Source organism: Schistocerca nitens, chromosome 3 (genome assembly GCF_023898315.1).
Source record: "Schistocerca nitens isolate TAMUIC-IGC-003100 chromosome 3, iqSchNite1.1, whole genome shotgun sequence".
NCBI classification, from domain to species: Eukaryota; Metazoa; Arthropoda; class Insecta; order Orthoptera; family Acrididae; genus Schistocerca; species Schistocerca nitens.
In genome coordinates this window covers 945,421,693-945,444,982 of record NC_064616.1, presented here as the reverse complement: position 1 = coordinate 945,444,982, position 23,290 = coordinate 945,421,693, and the positions used below count along the sequence as shown (strand labels likewise).

General features: G+C 41.0%; 1 protein-coding gene across 1 annotated transcript in view; it reads right to left on the bottom strand.

Moving 5' to 3' along the window:
- The window catches only part of LOC126249498 (uncharacterized), a 983,368-nt gene that overhangs the window by 136,748 nt on the left and 823,330 nt on the right, over positions 1–23,290 (bottom strand). The window contains exon 9 of the mRNA XM_049951150.1: positions 11,526–11,768. Coding sequence (XP_049807107.1) covers positions 11,526–11,768 — 243 coding nt within the window. The remainder of the gene's footprint in view (positions 1–11,525; positions 11,769–23,290) is intronic.

Here is a 23,290-nt window from a genome sequence, read left to right as displayed (position 1 = left end):
CATATGTCTCTTTAGTGACTATAGGGAAAGGGGCATTCAGGTTTAGAATTTTTAGTACACTGAACGCTGAACTATTAGTTACAGGTACAGGGAAGAAAACTTACTCAATGTTTTTATTCGTATTTATGCATTAGTTCCAATCCCGCACTCTTCCTTCCTCTCTGTAACTTTTGCAGTCCGCACGCTCGTGTATAACTCAGATTATTAAATCTGTTTCACAATTTACAATACTGTAACGTATAAGATATTTAATGGGAAACGATCCATTAGATTTGCTACAGAAATTTGTTTTTCGTTGTTTTTATTGACTACTGGAAGGGATGGCTTTTCTTATTTCTTGAAGTCAGTATTTCCGACCTTGAATTTGACAGTGAATGATGAAAAGAAGACCAGAATTACTGTTTACCAGGATTGCCCCCTCAAGAGTTCCCAAAAAATTCGCTTGAGATTTCTATCGTGCGTCGTTCCGTATATAATGTATTATTACTTCCAGAGTTTTGTATATACATTGTGTAATATTACTGCGCATAGCAGTTGAAATCTTTCATTCTGAAGAAGCCATTTTTCATTTTATTCATGATACTGTGGCATCATCGTGATACATGAGAACAAATGTCTATCATTTACGAACTTACTTGGGCGGTAGATGACTCTTCACGTGACGCCAGAGAGACGAGGTGCATCCTGTTGCTTACCCAGTGTGGTAGGAACCAGTTAAGCTACTGAATATTTACTGAGAACTACGCGGTTTCCTGTTGTCAGTGTAGTCTTACAATGTCACAAGGGGCGCAGTTGAAGGAATTAATCATCTGAATTACAATACGCACAGCTCTGTATGCATAAAGAGAGATCTCCTTGCATCGGCATAGAATGTGTACGTGACGAGAGTAATCATTCCTATTTACGGAGATTAATATAGCAGTATTTTAAAAATGCAAAAGCACGTACAGTTATAAGACAAGACTTGGAGTGAATATGCTAAGTTGTTTAGCAAGTTGCATAAACATGTCTTCAACAGGCTCAGTTCAATCAACACAGATACATTGAGGAAATATATTTCTAATTAATTAAGAAGGAAAACGGAACAGAAAGTAATTTAGTTTTAATACGATTACAACTACCAAGTTTCACACCGTTGAAAAATAAAAACATTATTGCATTGCTCCAGTGCAGTGTTCTATTTGCAGATTTGTGTTCTGTCTACTTTCAGGACTGGCACTAATACCGGTAACGCAGTTAACATATTTTGTGTTGTGCCTATCCTCATACTTCAGACTCATACTACTACTAATTACTTTTTGATTTCTCAAGCTAAATGTCACATTTGTGTATATCATATGGTGATGTTGATCAAAATTCGTATCTGGCAGTCAACATTTCTTACGATTCAGAAGACATGGTGGAGGTGAAAGAAATAAGTACTCAATAAAGATTGGCGAGGAGAAAATTTTTCGACGATGTTTCCAAATATCTTGATTTTCTTCTGTGTTCAGTTTCAGTTAGTAAAATATCTCGTTTCATTCTCTAACGTCGTTAGCAATCGAACTCCTGACGTTGTGGTCAGTTGAATGCTCATTTCTTTCAGCTTTGGATACAGAGTAACAGTACGTGGCGGAGAGGGCGTCCGATCCAGCCATTCAAGCTATTTTAACACAATACACGTTTTCTTAGATGTTTATTACTTTATATCTGGTGCCTCATTTTACAGATAAGTATTAATCTTGTACAAAATTTCGCTATACTTTGTCTGTTAACGGGATATTAATGAGGGATTTTCTCAGCGGCTAAAAATTTATTGTACTACTCTCACTTTTTTAGAGACCACATTATGATTGATGTCCTACGGATAGTTTTATGTGGTACAGAAAATGTAACAAAGGGTGTAACAAAACAGTAGACAATCTTTAGGTGTCATTTATTTCTTATTTCTTCTGACAATTTGCACATTATCATTCAGAACACTTACACTGAATAAAACAATAAGCTGTTTCAAAACAATTGATTTTTTATTAGATCTGAACAGTTACTTAATTTGAAAATTATACTTTTCTCAGGAAGTTGGACGTGAATATCTTGTGTCTTGCAAGTCATCTTTCAGGCTCGGTGAGAGCTTAACATTTTTTAAACTGTTTAGTCTGTCTTGTTCTGGCTAGTCTCTTGACATATTCTTCCACAGAACCATGTAGCGAGGAAAGATATTCGCTCGCATTTCGTATCTTCAGTGAATTCACAAAATCATATCTAACATAAGTAACCAAACTAGTGTAAATAAGAATGATTCAGTTGCTCTGTCTTAGACCTCATGTTTTATAAAGCTTCCTGATACTGTTACTGCTTTCCCTTCACTATTCGGTGGGAACAATGTGAAGAGTAATGAAACATCGCCAAGAAGACTTATCTGAAGTTTGTGTACTTGATACCATGTACGACAGAAGTGTGGTATGATGAACATCCGTACTGAGTGCTTCTCTCCAGTTTTAATAAATATATTAAATTACGTAAGCCCTCTGACGTTAATCAATACTTCAGTGATGTGATTATTGGTTTGGCAGTTGTTTCGTGAATATTTCGTTGAACACAGTATGGTTTTATAAGCTTTGTTATAGCCCAAAAGAGAGAGACTGAATCCATTAACCGCTTTTCTGCAGCGTTTCAAGAAAAGAAAATGTGAGTGTGGCAGTGACGGAATTGTCGGGCTGATTGTGATAAGCCTGTCTTTAGCATGTGTGACATAATTAGACATCTTGCAAAACAACTTTCCTTGAGAAATTTGACTCAAATTGATTAATTTGACTTGTATTAATATCGCATCACTTACACAATAAAATTCCTGATGAAATTTCATAAATGACAACAGAAATTTGCTGGAAGTGATACTATTCCCTCAGGCGTACTATTTTTTACATGATCTCTGAGGAAAAAAGCAGAATGTGAAAGTTGTAAACGATGAGTTAAGAAGACTATGTTTGACATTTTCACGTCCTCGATAAGACGTTTCTCCTTTCTATGTGCTCTCAGATTCTGATTTTGTACTAATGATCGATTTGCGTTTTATAAGACATATACTTCCAGTTTTTGGAAATTTTAATAACTGATCATTCCTTAATTTATTATCTTGTAATCTGATGTATATTTTCCGCAGTGGATTTGTTTTCGAATTGTATGCATCAAAAGGAAGGAAATGTATGTTGTGCGTTACAGTTGTTTGTATTACGCAGCGAGTGTGTGAAGGGTAGAAAACAAACACTCATTAAACCTATCGGTATATGTGGAAGAGAAGTTACAACTGTGGCCTACGGAATCTAAAGAAAGTTATCTGTTGCATTGTAATAAAAGCATTGCTTTAGTAGGTAGGAGAATTTTTAGATTCTCGTAAAATAACAAGTGAAGATAGTTCCATATTATTATTTTGCAATATTGAGCTATTAGCGCGTCCAAAGGGATCAATTAAAGCATATGTCTGTATTTATTCCTCTCAAGTCTTAGTGGCACGAGTCTGAGGCGGAGGGCAACTTCTGTTTTCGTTATGATGTAACTTTATAGACTAGGTAGCTTCTTTTTTTAGATAATCCAGCACACTTTTTAGTGTTAGAAAGGTAAAGGCTCAGTGAGAAATAATCAAAGAGAAAACGAATGTCCATTAGAGGCAGCGTACGAAATGGGTAAGAGCCTTATATGTAATGTTATCAGTAACTGGAAGTTGGATTAGCACTATGGGGTGTTACTGGGGTCTCGGAAACTGTCAAGAGATGGAGACAATGTAATATTGTGAGGATATTTACCACGTTGGACCACATCTGCAATAATACTCGTGTCCCATAAGAGAAGAGCAATTTGGTGTTGTAGTACGTGCAGTATCTCGGTTGCACGGGCTACGGCGGCCAAACTAGAGCGCCGGAAGGACTTCGCGAGATGAGCGCCTTTTTATTTCTCCGCAAACTTGCGATATCGTACGTGAAAGCCGGCTAACGACATCTGGGGCGTGGTTTTATTACGTGGCTACCTGCGAGCGCGGGCGCGAGCACAGGAAAAACATCTTATCGGGACGCGCGGGAGGCCGCGAGCCTTGAGTAAATATTCAGTAGCACAGGCAGCAGGCTCCTTACCTAAGGCGTCCAGCGGCGCGCCGGCGCAACTCTGCATCACTGCGTAAAACTCTCGTCTCCCTGTTGTTCCTCTCTTGTCACTTCAGTAGCATTCTTTCTGTAGTTAGTCCATAACGTCGGAGTTTTCTCCATCGAAAATTGACTAACGTACATAGTTCCGTGCAAAATTTTCCGCACGCTCTTCCGTATACAACAAGCTCACCAGCAACTAAATCAGATATCTCTTTGAAAGACGTTTATTTTGAAGTGATTTAAATGGCGCCTTTATCTGCTTAAGTAATCATACTTTGTTGCTAAAACTGCCTTTGTTATCCAAAAATATACGTGGTAGTTGGTGAACAGTGAAATTCAGATTAAAAAAGGTCAGCTTTCTTCTGTATATAGTCAACTCTCCTCAGAAAAAAATTATTTCTGTCCTGTCAGGATAAAACAATACTCTGTTCTGCCTAGAGATATATTTTTTTCACATTTTGCTGCGGCTGTCACCACCGAGGAAAAGAGCCATCGTAATGGTGCGTGTGATGCCGACATTTTCTTGACTTTGAGCTGAAATTTCTCTTGAAGAATTTTTGCTGTTTTCTTCCATATTTTAGTTTTCTTTATTTTACTAGAACATCCTCTCATTAGTGAAGAAGAGCCTAAATTTCGAAGCCTGCTACTGCACTTGCCGTATGCCGAACAGCGTAGATCGACGACTAAACATCCCAGCACCCATCTTCTTTCATCACTCTCTTAATGTTCCTGGTCTCGGCTTAGTGGCAGTTATGCTTAGTTCAGTCATGAAATCTCAGCAGTGCTATACAATAACAAATGTGTAAACCTGCCCCTTAACTTCTTCCTCAACGCACAGAACTGCATTGGATTACCTAACTTCATAAAATAATGTTGTTGAATCGTTGCATGCCAGTTTCAAGAAGGGTGTCAAACATTTCTCTAAGTATCTGTTCACAGCTAAATCCACCTTCTTAACACTGCAATAAAATATAAATTATAAAAAATTTGTAAAATTCCTAGCAGTGCCACGACAGAGATGACATTCAATGTCTGTTTTTGTAAGATTACTTGCACGACATCGTTAAATTGAACAATGACTGTTCTACCTAGTTTTTGTTCTTTCTAATGTAATAAACAGATCCTTTTTTGAACTGAGAACTTCAAGTAATTCTGCTCACTCGATGAACTGATGTATTTGTGGGATGTCTTCAATTCAGAATTGCTGGAATCGTACTGATGAACCCTTATGTCGTTGTATGCTTTCTGATCCTACTACCTTGCTGCCTTGTCAATCCCTTCACGCGACTGTGAGCTGCAGCCCTTGTAGTGGTACTTACCCCTTTCCAAACAAGGAGAACTTCTTTCCTTCATTTTGTACCATAACGTGAATCTGCGGAACCAAAGAAGTCTGCATGAAACAAAAATTGTGTATATTATGAAAAATCTCCTGTCCTACATTAGAAATTGAAACAGGTCTACAAACCGTTTGTATCTGAAGAAACAGACATTTTGCTAGAATTTCGGACAGCCAGTGTTACAGCGGTCTCTGGACTGAAGTAATTGTACTTTTTGGCTGGCTTACAACCAATAATGCAATAAACATGCGGCATGATATTTGGGGAACACAAATACATATTTGAAGGTGGGATGGACCAACTGTTCATTATTGTTGAAACTTGTGGTGAGTTATCAACCGGTGAAGGCTAACCGCTGTTACATATTTGGATGTAGGTGTAGGTTGTAAACACAGAACACATTGCAATTTTGTCTTACAGGCTTAGGAATATTTCGTAGTTGCCAATGTCAACACAGTATTTTTATCTGGATAAATAAGACTACCTGTAGATTGCGATGTTTGTAAACTAACAAGGTTCGCATGGAATATGGCTTTTTCAAATTGAATTTATACGTGTACTTGAACAGCTATCTGAATGTTAAGCTGCAAAGGAAACTAAAGTTTAAACGAGACACGGAAATCGAGTCAGTAAATAGAGTTATGTGTGGGAAGAAAGGTGTACAGATGTCGGGCGACATGGGGTCATATATACTGGGTGATTAAAAAGTCAGTATAAATTTGAAAACTGAATAAATCACGGAATAATGTAGATAGAGAGGTACAAATTGACACACATGCTTGGAATGACATGGGGTTTTATTAGAACCAAAAAAATACAAAAGTTCACAAAATGTCAGACAGATGGCGCTTCATCTGATCAGAATAGCAATAATTAGCATAACTAAGACAAAGCAAAGATGATGTTCTTTACAGGAAATGCTCAATATGTCCTTCATCATTCCTCAACAATAGCTGTAGTCGAGGAATAATGTTGTGAACAGCACTGTAAAGCATGTCCGGAGTTATGGTGAGGCATTGGCGTCGGATGTTGTCTTTCAGCATCCCTAGAAATGTCGGTTGATCACGATACACTTGCGACTTCTGGTAACCCCAATTCCAATAATCGCACGGACTGAGGTCTGGGGACCTGGGAGGCCAAGCATGACGAAAGTGGCGGCTGAGCACACGTTCATCACCAAACGAGGCGCGCAAGAGATCTTTCACTCATCTAGCAATTTTTTTGGTTCTAATAAAACCCCATGTCATTCCAAGCATGTGTGTCAATTTTTACCTCTCTATCTACATTATTCCGTGGTTTATTAAGTTTTCAAATATATACTGACTTTTTGATCACCCGGTATAATATATGTAAGATGTCCTTCCGAAGAGTCGTCAGGACGAGTTTATCTGGTGTTTCGGCAGATATTTGTAGTTTTTGTAATGTGTGGCTGGAATCAGTTCAAACAAAATCTGCTAATCACGTTTTTCATGCGACGCACAGTGTCGAAAGGAAGTGTCGATTTGTTTCCCCTTAGAGACTAATTTTACGTGCGCATTCGGTAGAGCGGTCCCAGATTAGTCTATTGTGATGTTCATTTTATCGATATGTGTTAACGACAACAGTAAAACACGAAGAATAAGTAGTACTCCAGCAGCGGCTGAGCAGCGTCCTGGCCCACTCAGACAGCTACCGCCAAGCAGCAGCGTTGCTCAATCGCTGATGAAGTACTGGTTATTCTTCGTGTTTTACCGTGCCTGTTACTACATGTCAATGAAACAAGTATCTCAGCAGAATAATTTGGAACCACTCTATCGAATGGTTACGTAAAATACCACTTTCAAAATAATTTTATTTGTAATGAGAAATAAACTGACGTTTTCCAATGACACTGAACTCCGCATGAAAGACGTGATGAGCAGTATTTGTTTTGGGCTAACTCCATAACACGTTGAAAAAACTTAATTGCAAATATCTGCTATAAAAACAGATAAATAGGTCCGGGTGACTGAAAGGAGAGACAGCCAGTATACACTGCTTGACCAAAAAAGTGAAGCACCCAGAAGGCACAGTCAGATGTCAATGTAACTTCGTACGGGTACACACCATCTACGAGTATGTAAATGAGTAGAGTTGCAATTCTGTGTGACAGGTAGAACGGTCACCATAGTGGACTAGTGTTGTTCGTGTTCAGTGTTGTTACCAGACCTGGTACACCCGTAAAATGGGCGTGAACAGCGTCGGATGTTGAGTGGTCACTGAAGGACACAGAAATGCTGCGCACACGCGTGAGACAGCGTTATCAGCAGCTCAAAGAAATTTTAAGGAGTCTAATTGTGGGTCTCCATTTAGCCGTCTGGTCCAGTCGTGCAGTATCCAGGTTTGTGGGGCATTCGGATGTGACAGTGGGTCAACGATGGACTGCATGCCAACTTGAGGGCAGGCGCACTCATCGTCAAGGTTTCGGTGACTACGCCTGGCCACCACAAGACAGGATCTGTGTAGTGAGCACCAAGAATATCATAATCCCTTCAAATATGCACCCACCGTTCGAGAACAAGTAATGGACTCCCTGCAACATTCCATGTCACCATGGACAAATCTGAGACTTGCAGCAGTTAGACTAGGGAATTGCCGTACTATGCGTAGGCTATCATTAACACCATATCACAAACCGGTGCGTATTGAGTGCTGCCGTGACTGGGAAGCGTGGACTGCTGATGAAAGGCCTCGTGTTGTGTCCAGGCTGAATCACGATTCTGCACTACCCCGGATGACCACTGTCGGCGACCACTGGAGCGATCTGATTCTTCTAACGTTTTGGAGAGGCACGTAGTTGTTACTCCTGGCCCCATGATGTGGGAGCCATTGGCTATGACTTCAGGTCACGATGACTCCACAATGGGACGTCACAGACACCTAGCGTCCTCATGTGTTACCTCATATGCAACAACATAGTGGTGCCATTTTTCGGCAGGAGAACACTCGTCGTACAAAAGGGTCGTGTCTCCGTGACCTGTCTGCGTGATGTTCAGGTACTGCCGTGGGCAGCAAGATCCCCAGACTTGCCCCAATAAAACTTGTGTGAGACAAGTTCGGACGTCGACTCAGTCCTAAGCGATTATCCAGAGCACCAAGGACCAGTTATCACAGTGTGGGTCAGCTTGGATCTGGAGAGGATACAACGTCTTTATGACGACCTTAACAACCGGACTAGTCCGTGCATCCAATTCAGAGGGTGTGCAACATCATACTGATAAATGGACCCATTCTGCCAAGTACTTTGTAAATTTGACGCAGTTTTGTAATCATCACAATAACGTCATATTCTCTCTCCAGCAGTGAAGTTTAATTTCGTTTCCATCTCTCCTCGTGGCTGCTTCTTTTTTGGGTATATTAACCAGTATATGGAAAGAAGAACGGTAATGTAGACGGAATGAAGAACTGAACTACCTGTATGGAGAGCAGGGCCTATGCGAATAAGTGGAGAAAGGAAAATTCAGGAGTAAGAAGAGTAATAGGAAGGTCTAGGAAACGATGGACAGAATGTGCTGAAGAATTTCTACAGATGGTGGGGATCTGAAGACGGAAACGGATATCGGAGACTAGGTGAGAATGGAAGAACGTTCTATTGGCGTTCCGAGCCCTTTACGGATTGTAGCACTGAGCAGTAAGCAATCGAGCAAGTGTAGACGGTACCATACGTGTCGCAGGTGATGGATAGCTGCTGTTTTATAACTGGAATTAAATAATCCGTATGTGCACTTTATACAGAAATTCGAATAAAACTTACAAATAAGACCGTCGACTTATACTGGCTGGTTATAATTAAACTGATGATGTTCCGAGTACTGCGGTGCGGGCTGTATACATCGCAGTACGCTGAAACATTGTAGGTTTGTTCATTAATCGGTGCAGCTAAGGAATATGCTGAAAAAAATAATAGTTTCACTTTTTGCCACGAGGTCAAAATATGGCGATGTAAGCAGTCAGAATGCGGTGCCGTTGCAGGAAAAGGGGAGGAACGATCAAATACGTTATAACGGTGGTTCTGGCATGTCCGAAGAAACATTCCATCGTACTTCTAAACAACCAGGCATTGCAATTCGTATTTATCCGCCGACACCGGGCAAGCGACTTTCAATTAAAATGTCTCCCCAGTACGGGAATGTAGATAATGGATGTACGAGTGCAGGTTGTAGACACATGGATAACAACATACGGAAGTCTGGGTCTGGTCGTGAGGCGTGTTCGGATAGCCTAATGATAAAATGACCGCTCGCGATAAGCGGAAAATTCGGGTTCCAATCACGGTTCAGCACCAATTATCATTCTCATCGTTCCATTATACAGCTGATGATAATCCATATTCGCAACTGCGAATAAATAAGGTTTCCCGACTCAGCAACATGTTGTCTGCAAGCATCAGACGGCATGATCGATAGTCGCTCGCAAAATAACACGTGTAATCAGAGCGATATGTCATTATATTCTTTCCGGACCAGGAAGACTGCGGATACATCCCTGATAGACACGCTCTTTCATATGTCCCTACAGCCAGAAGTCAGATGGATTTAGGTCGGGGTACGTGGAAGGCCACAAATCTTGAGATGATGCCGTCGTTACCGCAAGTTCCTAGAAGCAAATCTTTTATTTGGCAAGCGACATGTGCTGTCGGTGCATCTTCCATGAAAACAGTGGTACGGATACAGTAACGTTCTTGCAAAGCTGGAATTACGCGTTGCACAAGGAGGTCCTTATAACGTGCAGATATCACTAGACACCTAGCAGCCCTGCGAGATGCCACTTCCTCGAAGACAAACGGACCGATAATGAAGGAGCTTTTGAAACTACACCGCCCACCCACATGAGCTGAGTGCAGTGGATTTTCTTGCACAACGTGTGGCGGAGCAGAACCCCATATGTGGTAGTTCTTGCATTCACGGCACCGTGCAGAGTAAAATGTGCCTCGTCCATCCAAAGAATACTTCCCAGCCACATGTTATCTACTTACACACGTGCCAAAAACTGAATGGCAAAATCGCAGTGTTTTAGCCTACGTTGGGACTTCATTTGGTGCACATTATGAGTCTTATATGGGTACGAGTGGAAACTGTGCGAGAAAATATTTTGAACTGTTGACCAGGGGAGAGACAATTCGCGTGACACAGTTCGAACATTGGCTGTAGAATCTGAGGCATGTGCTGCACGTAACTACGGCAACTTCTTCAACAACTGCCATGGGAATGGGGTGCCTCTCTCTTCCTGTTTCACAACGTAATTTTCCTGTTTCTCAAATTTCTTCATCGTACTCTTTAGCCCTTTATTGACATGTGACCTATTTGCAACCGCGATATTCGCGCAATGCAGTGCTGTTATTGTTGCCGTTCTGATTAAAAACTTTACCAGCAGTGAACGGTCTTCCTTCTCAAAGCCATTACATTTGATACGGAAAACTTCAACCTTCTTCACCCTTCACTCTAACAGTCACTTTACAACAGAAAACAGCACGCGTTACCAAGCGACAAATAGCATACTGACGTCAAAACATGAAGCATTTCCCATTCTGATTGCTTACAGCGTCACATTTTCACCTGGCGGCAGGAAGTACAACTGTTATTTTTCTTTGAGCATACTCCGCGAGTGCTCTGAGCAGCAACAATTCGAGCGAGCGTAGGTGCGATGTTTCAGCGTCCTGCGATGTGTACAGCCCGCGCAGCAACACTGGGAACACCGTCATTTTCGTTATAACCATCTGATATGTACAACTTATTCCCTTCTCTATTAAGCTAAGCACTACATGATCTACAATACAGTTTGGCGGTCATAGTAGTAGAAACCCTACAGTGGACAAATTAGCTGAACACAAGAACAGTTTTAAAACTTCGCTATCCAATTTTAACAGGGCGCAATAATGAAAACAAATATTTAATTAGCGAGTCTTTATGGCCAGAAGTTTTTCAAAGAATGGTCAAATAATTTATGTGGAACTGAGGGTGACAATAGAAATGAGAGTGGACGATTTCTCGAAAGGAGCAATCGTCTGTCGGAGGGGAGTGAAACAGTAGTAGTGGCGAGAAGGGGGACTCACGCGGAGGTAGGGTAGTCGAGGTGGAGGCGGTGCTGGAGGCGGGCGTCGGCGTGGGCGTGGAGGCGGCGGCGGCGGCCGGCGTGCTGGGCGGCGGCGCAGACGCGGGGACGGGCGCGGGGGCGGGTGCGGGGGCGGCGCTGGCGGGCGGCGCGCCGGCGGCGGCCGTGGCGGCGCTCGTGGGCGCCGGCGTCGTCGCCGCGCTGTCGCTCAGCCGCTTCGTGTGGAAGTCCTTCTGCGACTCCACTGCAACCACACACCACTCTCAGCTCCCTCCCAGGGACGAGGTTCCTAGCACTACAGCGTGTACTGAGGGGCGTCAGAACGTCTGGGATAGTTACGTGGAGTCGGTACAGTCGAGCTGGACATTACGAGATATGCGACGAAGCCAAATTGTAGGCAACTGCTTATGTGGTGCATTCGTGGAAACAGTCGTAAGTCTACCGTGGCTGTCTACAGCGGTCGTGTGCAGTCATATGATGTTGTACAAGGTTCACATGAAAACTTCGTCATGAAACAGTACAGTGGAAGGTTAACCTTAATTTAATGATCGAGCGATGTGGCTCACACTTTAAGGAAAACCGATTAATATGGTATAGCGAATCAGTTTAGGTGAGCATTTTGATCAATTACTGACGGCATTATTCCCAGCGTAGAACTGCATTATGCGAGATTATAATGATTACCATGGTATGTAAGGAAACGCCAAACATTTTTTCGGTGATCAGCAGACCGAAATAAAACGTCTTCCCTTGCTTCCACAACCGCCAGATTTAAATATTATTGAGCGATTGCTGTATGTATTGGAAAACACTTAATATCTCGTTCTTCTGACATCCCGCGAGGAAAACTGGCCCACATGAGCATGCGGTTGTAAGGGAACGTAACTAACAAGGGGAGACCACGACGTTTGGAAAGCAGATTTACCGCAGACTTCGTACACTCGTAGTACTCCATTAGGACAACAAAATGTGTAAGCAGTAGCGCGTACTTCTCAAGCGTTATTGAGAAAATCGCATGATAATTTCGGTCGTCCAATATATACCTGTGCGTGGCCATTTTTATCACGAACCGGCGGCAGCCGACTGGGTAGCGTTCAAGCCCGGTAACTATTGGGTCGCTGGATCGAGTCCCGTTCGTTAGTTTTTTTTATGTTCAACACAGTCTTTTCTTTACTATTTATATTACAGTTGATATAAGGGGAAAAATACGTGTAATCGAATGAACTTTTATTAAATTTACAATGTTATTTGGCAGTCTACAAACTTTTATTATCACAAATAATATAATTTACTATCGACTAGTAAACGACCAAACGCATAAAGTGATACTGAAAATGTATACTTGTCTGTGTCTTCAAACTTTTTCGTATTTAATATAAAGAGAACGAGAAATTGCTTCTCGTGAAGACGCAATTAGAATACAGTCGATACTGCATGACCAGTTAGCAGCGGCGATATTTAAGGAAATGCTGCGTTATGCATGGTTTGCTTCCAAATTATCGTCTGAAAGAGAGATTTTTGAAAGTGTTAACGAGGTTAGTTTCCCCACGAAAAACCTCAAAAGAACTTGTGTATGCGGAAACATGGCATGTATTCAATGCAGCTGGTGCCGTTTAACTTTATGTTTTCCATGTTTTTACGAAAAACACCATCATGCAACTTGTCCTCGTAATGTCGGAAGCGACGATTAATTGTACATCTTTCGAAAGCCCACTGTGCCGCTCATAAAGTTGGACGTAACAAGTCGCTACGGGCTCCTTCCAGGTATCAGGGATTTCTCAAATCACGGACAAGCATACATTTTCAGTATCACTTTATGCGTTTGCTCGTTTACTAGTCGATGGTTATGAATATTATATTATTTGTGATAATAACAATTTGTAGACTGCCAAATAACATTGTAAATTTAATAAAAGTTCATCCGATTACACGTATTTTCCCCATTATATCAACTGTAATATAAATAGTAAAGAAAATGACTATGTTGAAAATAAAGAAAAACTGACGAACGGGACTCGATCCAGCGACCCAACGATCACGGGGCTTCAACGCTAACTACTCGGCTGCCACCGCTTCATGGTAAAAATGGTGCACAGGTATATATTGGATGACCGATATTATCTTGCGATTTTCTCAATAACGCTTGAGAAGTACGCGCTACTGCTTAAACGTTTTGTTGTCCTCATGGAGTACTACGAGTGTACGAAGTTTGCAGTAAATCCGCGTCCCAAACGTCGTGGCTTCCCCTTGTAAGTTAAAACTATATTCAAGCGTGACTGTCTCTTTCTTTTAGCTTGTCTAGTAGCTTATATAGGCGATGGCTTCAATTTAGATGTGAAACGCGTCCACGTCTGCTGAGGGAAAGCGAGAAGTCTCAGAGTCGTTTGTCCCGGTATGCAATAGGGTAGACAGGGTGATGTGCCACTGAATGACGGTCAGAAAAAGTGGTTTCTACATGATGGTCTACTAACTCACTACTAACTTGGGCTTCGGAGACATCTCGACAGAGAATACGGTGAATGGATGGGCCGAGGTGGTCCAACAGCGTGGCCGCCGCCATTACTGGATTTAACTCCTGCGGAATGCTTCTTGTGGGGTTGTATGCGAAGTTCAGTTTACAAGATTCCTCTAGAGAGATCTGCTGGCACGCGCTCTTGCCGCTGTACTGTAAACTGAAGAGACACCGGGTGGGATGGAGAGTGTGTACTTCAACACACTTCGTAAGTACAGTGTCTGTAACAACGCTGGTGGTCGTCACATCGAGCCGCTGTCGTAATGCATCAGTTCTGTTCTTTGCGTGCACTATGCTGGGTTCTTTCTAGTTTTAGAGTAATGTAAACACATAACATTTAAGTGTTAATACAGACAAATGTGCTTGAGTGTTAAATTGATGGTTCGTTATGTTTCCTTTCGAATTGTTACATAATAATTGCACTGCGTCGCACCTAATTCAGTACCTCAAACAGAAGTAGATGAGTTAAACATCTGAACCGAAACCGTCGTAGAACGGAAACGGTACGTTTCTGGACATAGGTTGCTGTTCAAAATGTTACTTACTCACTCCCCTCTTCAAGTCCTAGAAGACTGTAACGGGAATTCCCCAACATCATGTATAACTAAATTTATCGAAAGATTCAAACTTCTTTCCAAAAGTTTGTTCTGTATGTGAAATACTCTTCACGCTTTTTTTCACACAGTACAGCGCAAACTGTACGGGAAGGATTGGAGTACCTAGGTTTTGGAAGGGCTTCAGCGTCGTGACACAATGCCGAATAAGAACAAAGTCATGAGGGTATGGAGTAAATTGACTCAATTAGCTCGAAGAGTTCTTGACAAATATCTTGAAATAATTTAGTTTCCTGCATTGGTTGTTTTCTATATCCATTTTATTTTTATTTTGTGTACTGTAACGTTTTCAAGCAAAATGTTTAACCCGTTAAAACACATGTATTTTAGGTCACAACACATAGTTTCACTGCAAGTGCGTGGTTAGCGGAGTTGTCCATCTGTATCCATAATATCTGGTTCTGTACAAACAGCAGCACACAGCTATGGCATTTACGAGTGTAAGGGAGTATTGAACGGTGTGCGGTGACACATCGCGGCAGATAAGTCAGTACAGGAAACTAATTTCTTTCAATAAGCTTATCATGGCTATGGACCTTTTTGCATCTAAAATACAGACAGACTGAAGCCAGTAAATTATTCAGTACAGAGAATGTTCCTCAGGAATAAAGGTAATATCGCGAGGGACCCATTGTAATGTGATCGGACCTTTCTTGTTCTTTATATATGTCGGGTGTTTCTAAATTTTCATTTGACATTTCGAGAGTTTGTAGTGATAACGAGCAAGTATAACTAACAAGAAAAAGTATCCGCAAATGTACGCTTTCCGTGCTATGGAACAAGAAGGGAAAATAATGCTTTGCATTCTCCCACTTCTGCTGGGTGAAAGAGCGATAGTAATTTATTGTAGCTTCAGTACTTTTTGCATTGTCAACTGACTGAAGTCGTGACTCTTCAGGTAGTGCGAGAAGGCTGCAGTAACTCTGACATTCCATATGGAAAGAGGATATTATATTTTCGAGAAGTATTTTTAGCAAGTATTGCAAGCCAGTATAATAAACAGTATGAAAAAAGGTTCTGCTATATCCGTCATATATTTCGTAAAGTTAGATGTGGCTTGCTGTAGGGACGGCGAAATTTACTGACATCTCATTACTTTCGGACACCGGAACATTGCAAGGAAATACGAAATTCCTGTCAAGAAAGTAGGAATTTGATAAGATACTGGCAGACTTCACCTTATGCGAGAAATGAACATTTCACATTAACGCAAAAACTAATGTTCACGACTAATTAATAAGTGGTAGCCAAAAACTGTGCGCAGCTTTAACATACATCCTTGAGCACCAAAAAGTAAAGTAACAAGAAATTTCATATTTATAGCTGCCTGATGTTTCATATGGTTGGGGACGGAGATTAAAAGTGATACAAGCGCTCGCTGAAGCAAACTGAGTAAATTACTCCCAGAGTTCAATGGCTATTTATAAATTATGTGAGTTGCTATCAAAACATCAGATATTTTCCACTGACGGTCAGTTAGCCTGTGTACCGTTGTAGGCATGATTAGAGATTGTAATGCCCTTACATTATTTTTTATAATATACTAAAAACACTTATACTCCTTGCGTCTTAAAGCATTTTAGAGTAAAACAGGTACAAATGGAAAAACATTTTATTTACTGTGCTATATTTTGAATAACTTTTTGGTACGACCCACATTGCAGACAAAGTAAAACATATATTTTGTTATAAAACAAGATATACGAGGAATTAAAACAAAATTAATATGAACAGCTTAAAACCAATAGGTCAAAAGCTAATAAAATAAACATACCAAAACGGAAATATAATTGCGTGGTTGCAACATATAGGAGAGATTAATCATTGTCACTTTCTGCAATTTCTTCACAGTCGATGTCTATAGAATCATAATCATTTCCTCCTGTAATATCTCTTGAAGAATGTCCTTCTTGGGCAACACTCGTGATGCTGTATCACTGTGTTGCGCATTTTTCGGTCTTCTTTGACAACATCTTCTCCTTTCTCCTCTCCCTCTTCATACTCCAACTGCTGTCTGGGAATGGGAAATATTGTAATGAAACTCATGATAAAGTGGAGGGATTTTGTTATTTATTTCCTAAAAATTTTTCCGCTTGTCAGATTTTGTTTCAAACTCATCTTGATGCAAAGGCTACAGAAGATGTATTGGTGAAAGCCTAATATTGCGCTTCATAAAATCCACTTCTATGAACACAAGATCAAGGTTTAGTGAATACTTGAACTGCTCTGTTAGAGGATTTTCTTTGCTGATGCAGATGCACCTGATATTCTTCCATTGTGTTTTGTTTCCTTCTGTGTCCTTAGCAACTTTTTCCTTTGCTATGACATTCATGGCTTCAATTGAAAGAAAGTTTTATGTTTTCATATCTGCTACGGAAAGCTTTCTACTGACCTCCTTCACTGCTTAGACCTGTTTTGAGGAACAAATACATATTTGAAGTGTTACTTTGCCTTTTAAGACATACCAAAATCTTTATCAAATTCCATACTCCATGTCTGGCCATAGTGAACGAAATTGTTGTCTATTGTGTCAGAATTTTGATCTTGCCTCAATACGTACATCCAGTATTTCCAAATATTGTGTTTTTAGACATGTATTAAATATCTCTGTACGTACTCTTAAAAGCATACACATTAGGCTATTGTTGTACTTTTAAAAAATACGAACTTGTTACTTCATTATAGAAAGTAGCAATTCTCCTTTTCTCTGTCAGTTCACTTGTACTAGTTGTGTTCAAAGCGCAGTCCAGGCATTGACTTGGTGCTTATGCTTTATCATCACAAACTGCAGCTATACCCAAGAAATCGCTTTTACTTCTTTTACTCAGAATATATCAACACTTTAGCTTACAAAATGTGTATTTAGATCATCTTATTGTGAAATTTCACTTCAACTTGTACCCTCAACTCCTCAATTATGATAAAGATGAATATTTTCGTCATTAGTGGATAAGATGGTGCACTATTTCCATTTCTACAATGAAGTCAGCATTTATTAATGATCGAATTATAAGCGCACACGTGGCTCATATTCTTTATGGTGTTCCGTGATTTACTCATCATGCCCTACTGGCCATTAAACTTGCTACACCATGAAGATGACGTGCTACAGACTAGAAATTTAACCAACAGGAAGAAGATGCTGTGATATGCAAATGATTAGCTTTTCAGAGCATTCACACAAGGTGGGCTCCGGTGGCAACACCTACAACGTGCTGACATGAGGAAAGTTTCCAACCGATTTCTCATACACAAACAGCAGCTGACTGGCGTTGCCTGGTGAAACGTTGTTGTGATGCCTCGTGTAAGGAGGAGAAACGCGTACCATCACGATTGCGGATTATCTTATCGCGACATTGCTGCTCGCGTTGGTCGAGATCCAATGACTGTTAGCAGAATATGGAATCGGTGGGTTCAGGAGGGTAATGCGGAACGCCGTGCTGGATCCCAACTGCCTCGTATCACTAGCAGTCGAGATGACAGGCATCTTATCCGCATGGCTGTAACGGATCGTGCAGCCACGTCTCGATCCCTGAGTCAACAGAGGGGGACATTTGCAAGACAACAACCATCTGCACGAACAGTTCGACGACGTTTGCAGCAGCATGGACTATCAGTGAGGAGACCATGGCTGCGGTTACCCTTCACCCTGCATCACAGAGAGGAGCACCTGCGATGGTGTACTCAACGACGAATCTGGGTGCGCGAATGGCAGAACGTCATTTATTCGGATGAATCCAGGTTCTGTTTAGAGCATCATGACGGTCGCATCCGTGTTTGGCGACATCGCGGTGAACGCACATTGGAACCATGTACTCGTCTTCGCCATACTGGCGTATCACCCGGCGTGATGGTATGGGGTGCCATTGGTTACACGTTTCGGTCACCTCTTGTTCCCATTGATGACACTTTGAACAGTGGACGTTACATTTCAGATGTGTTACGACCCATGGCTCTACCCCTCATTCGATCCCTGCGAAACCCTCCATTTCAGCAGGATAATGCACGACCGCGTGTTGCAGGTCCTGTACGGACCTTTCTGGATACCCAAAATGTTCGACTGCTGCCCTGGCCAGCACATTCTCCAGATCTCTCACCAATTGAAAACGTCTGGTCAATGGTGGTCGAGCAACTGGTTCGTCACAATACGCCAGTCGCTACTCTTGATGAGTTGCGGTATCGTGTTGAGGCTGCATGGGCAGCTGAACTTGTACACGCCATCCAAGCTCTGTTTGACTCAATGCCCAGGCGCATCAAGGCCGTTATTATGGTCAGAGGTGGCTGTTCTGGGTACTGATTTCTCAGGATCTATGCACCCAAAATGCGTGAAAATATAATCACATGTCAGTTCTAGTATAATATATTTGTTCAACGAATTCCCGTTTATCATCTGCATTTCTTCTTGGTGTAGCAATTTTAATGGCCAGTAGTGTATTTGTCAGACGCTCTGTCTAGCGTGAAACGTAGAATGAAAACCGGAGCCATAGAATTCATTCGCGATATGCAGGCTACTATTTTACGCGAGCCTGTCTTTGCGTGGTGTAGCTGTCAAGTTACTAATAATGTCATGTGAACTAAAAACGTGTTTGTCAAAAATTTGCAAAGGTGCGCTTTGAAGTGACATTTCAATCAAATATTCATTTTACGTAAATACGTTTGTATATGCTCGATAAATAGTCCAGTTCTTTTGGAAACACCTGAAAGCAGAACAGGGTCACGGTCATGCCAGGAAAGCTCAGGAACTTCGAATTACTACCATGTTATTATAAACGCCACAAGAGTAACACTAGCAAACTCCACAAGAGTAACGATAGTTGTCTACCCGCTGTCTGAGCACGGTGGATGATTGAAAATGAAAAACGTAGCACCCTAAAGTTCAGAGACATGTCTAAACACCAGAGTGAGCCTTATTAATGATAACAGCATACAATATTTTACGAACGATGAGTGCCAGAACTATGAGAAGGCTTTTACTGATAGAGATCACTGTGTGAAATTCAGTGCATTTCTTTACAATTTTCTATTAATATATGAAATTAGCTTTCCTAAAAATTTCCAAATAATTCATTCAGAAGGCAGTAAAAAACCTTAGGTAATGGGTTGAAATATATTATTTAATGATAAGCGAAATTTTTTTGAATTAGTTGCTTTCTGCAAAAAAAAAAAAAAAATGTGCAGTACATTCAGAAAAAATTAAGACAAGAGAAATGATGCTCGAATTGAATAATGTTGATAATATGATGAAAGTAACTCAGAGTATTGTGAAATTCCAGCTAGTGCCCAACACAGTATCACAAATAAACTGAATCAGTGCACATCCACATGTTGGAATATAATTATTTCCTAACTGTTCTAGAGAAAATAGAGTCAAAAATTGGAAATTTTTGGTAAAAAAAATGGTTCAAATGAATCTGAGCACTATGGGACTCAACTGCTGAGGTCATTAGTCCCCTAGAACTTAGAACTAGTTAAACCTAACTAACCTAAGGACATCACAAATATCCATGCCCGAGGCAGGATTCGAACCTCCGACCGTAGCGGTCTTGCGGTTCCAGACTGCAGCGCCTTTAACCGCACGGCCACTTCGGCCGGCAAATTTTTGGTAAGATCTTATGTGACCAAACTGCTAAGGTAATCGGTCCCTAAGCTTACACACCACTTAATCTAACTTAAACTAACTTACGGTAAGGACGACACATACACCCATGCCCGTGGGAGGACTCGAACCTCCGACCCGACGGGGGGAGCCACACGGACCGTGACAAGACACACTGACCGCGCGGCTACCCCGCGCGGCAAAATAGAGTCAAATACTTCATTTGAGGAAGCAGGGCTGTAATTGAAAATAGCATTCCACAAAAATTCAGTCGACTAGGAACAGCAATGACATACTTTTCCGCATATCAGAAAATTTTATGAAGATTTGTTCGGTCTTAATGTCGTTGGTGACAACTAATAGATCACTAAAATAAGGAATTTTTCCAGACTGAGTGGATTATGCGACTGCTAAACGATTTTACATATTATGTGATGGTGAAGAAGTTAATAACCCTTAACAGTCACATTTTTCCAGAATATTCGATATTAGTGTCACATTTCAGGAGTTGTAATTTACTTTGGGTGTCGTACTTCGGTATCCACAATGTGACCTGACTGCGACTGCCATTCAAACATCTACTCGCCTAAAATCACAAGCCTTTACTAACATGATGTCGCAAATCTGTCTATCAGCAATCATTCAAAAACAGTTTATTGTGTATATCACGTTATTCTCTCTGGAAAGCTTAATTTTTAGAATGAATGGTTTGATAAAAAGAGGCGTCAATAATACTTGAGAAAATTTATGCTAAAAGTAGTGTTCAATAATTCGAACAAGACAGGGAGGAAACAGAATATTAGTGACTGGGAAGATATCACAACTGAAGTTTCCCAGAGTACAATTTTGGAACTTGGAAAGACATAGTAAATGCTTATTGGCAAATGGACTCACCCTTAATCGTAAAAATAACACAATATATGGAGTTCTGTACGACAAATGGAGTAACACAATTATACATGCACGGTATGTATAGAAGTTAGTGAACAGGTCACAAAAATTACAAATGTTAGGGTGTACGTCTTGATGAAAGTTTGAAATGGAAGAAACACGTAAATTAACATTTTCAGCATCAGAATTCAGCAGTATTTGTTCTTAGAGCCATCAGTAGCACCTGTAACAAACACACAAACATATTAACATAGTTGTGGGTATTCTACACTCATCAAAGCCTTCTAGTATAATATTTTGGGATAATTGTCCACTTAGAACGTAATTTTTGTACAAAAACGATTGCGAAATATTATTTGGTCTTCATTCCCAGTCACCTCGTAGGCGCGTCTGTAAGGAGTTTGTCATTCTGAAAACACCATCAAATGTATATATTCACTGTAGGTAATTTATCACAATTGGAAAAGAATGATAAAGACCATAGCGAAAACAGTAGGTGAAAAAAGTCCTTCATTACACATCAAAAAATTTGCAGGGAGGTAAGGTCTGTAATACACGGTCTCAAAAAAATTTTAGTTAATTATTCAATAACATAAAATGATTGACAGGTACCAAGGCAAAGTTCAAACTGAAATTGTTTGATAATATCTAAATATCCAACATATAGACACACACACACACACACACACACACACACACACACAAGTAAATCATGTATATATTCAGTGATAACTAACTCACTACACACCGTTTCGATATAGGCCTATAATCCGAAATAAAATGAACAAGCAACAAGTCAAAGCGACTGTTTTGTTTGCTCAGTTTCTAATAGGAGAAATATTCAGGAAAACTCAACATAGTTCTTCATATTATTCCTCTACGTACATACTACGTTCTGTGGCACAGTGAACCTTGTACCACTACTAGTTATTCCCTTTCCTGTCTCGCAAACTGAGCGAGGGAAAACGACTGACTGTACGCTTCCGTACGAGCCTTAATTTCACTTATCTTGTTTTCGCGGCCGTTACGTGAGATATATGTTGATGGCAGTAGGAGCGTTCTGCAGTCTGCGGCAAATGACGATTCTCTAAACTTTCTCGATAGTGCTTCGCGAAAAGAACGTCGTCTTTCCTCCAGGGACGCCCGTTCGTGAAGCATTTGATCGAATCTTCCGGTAACAAATCTAACAGCATGTCTTTGAATTACCTAGACGTGTTCTTTTAATACGACCTGTTGGGGAACCCGAACACTCTAGCAGTACTGAAGAATGGGTCGCCCTAGCGTTCTGTACGGAGTTGCCCTTATAGGTGAGCTACGCTTTCCTAGAATTCTCCCAACAAGGAACCGCGCTGCTGCTACAGTCGCAGGTTCGAATCCTGCCTCGGGCATGGATGTGTGTGATGTCCTTAGGTTAGTTAGGTTTATGTAGTTCTAAGTCTAGGGGACTGATGACTTCAGATGTTAAGTCCCATAGTGCTTAGAGCCATTTGAACCATTTTCTCCCAACAAACTGAAGTCGACTACTCACCTTCCCTACTACCGACCTCACGTGTACTTTCCATTTCACATCTCTTTGCAACATTACGCCTGATTATTTGATCGACGTGACTATGCCAAACAGCACGCTACTAATACTATATTCTATCATTTCAAGATTGTTTCCTACTCATGTACATTAACTTACATTATTATACATTTAGAACAAGCTGCCATTCATCACACCAAACAGAAAATTTGTATCGGTTATCCTTTATCCCCAAAAAGTCACTCGACGCCGGCGCTTTCCCGTACACAATAGCAAACAAACACAGACTGCCGATCACGCTATCCATCAGGTCGTTTATGTATATACACTCCTCGAAATTGAAATAAGAACACCGTGAATTCATTGTCCCAGGAAGGGGAAACTTTATTGACACATTCCTGGGGTCAGATACATCACATGATCACACTGACAGAACCACAGGCACATAGACACAGGCAACAGAGCATGCACAATGTCGGCACTAGTACAGTGTATATCCACCGTTCGCAGCAATGCAGGCTGCTATTCTCCCATGGAGACGATCGTAGAGATGCTGGATGTAGTCCTATGGAACGGCTTGCCATGCCATTTCCACCTGGCGCCTCAGTTGGACCAGCGTTCGTGCTGG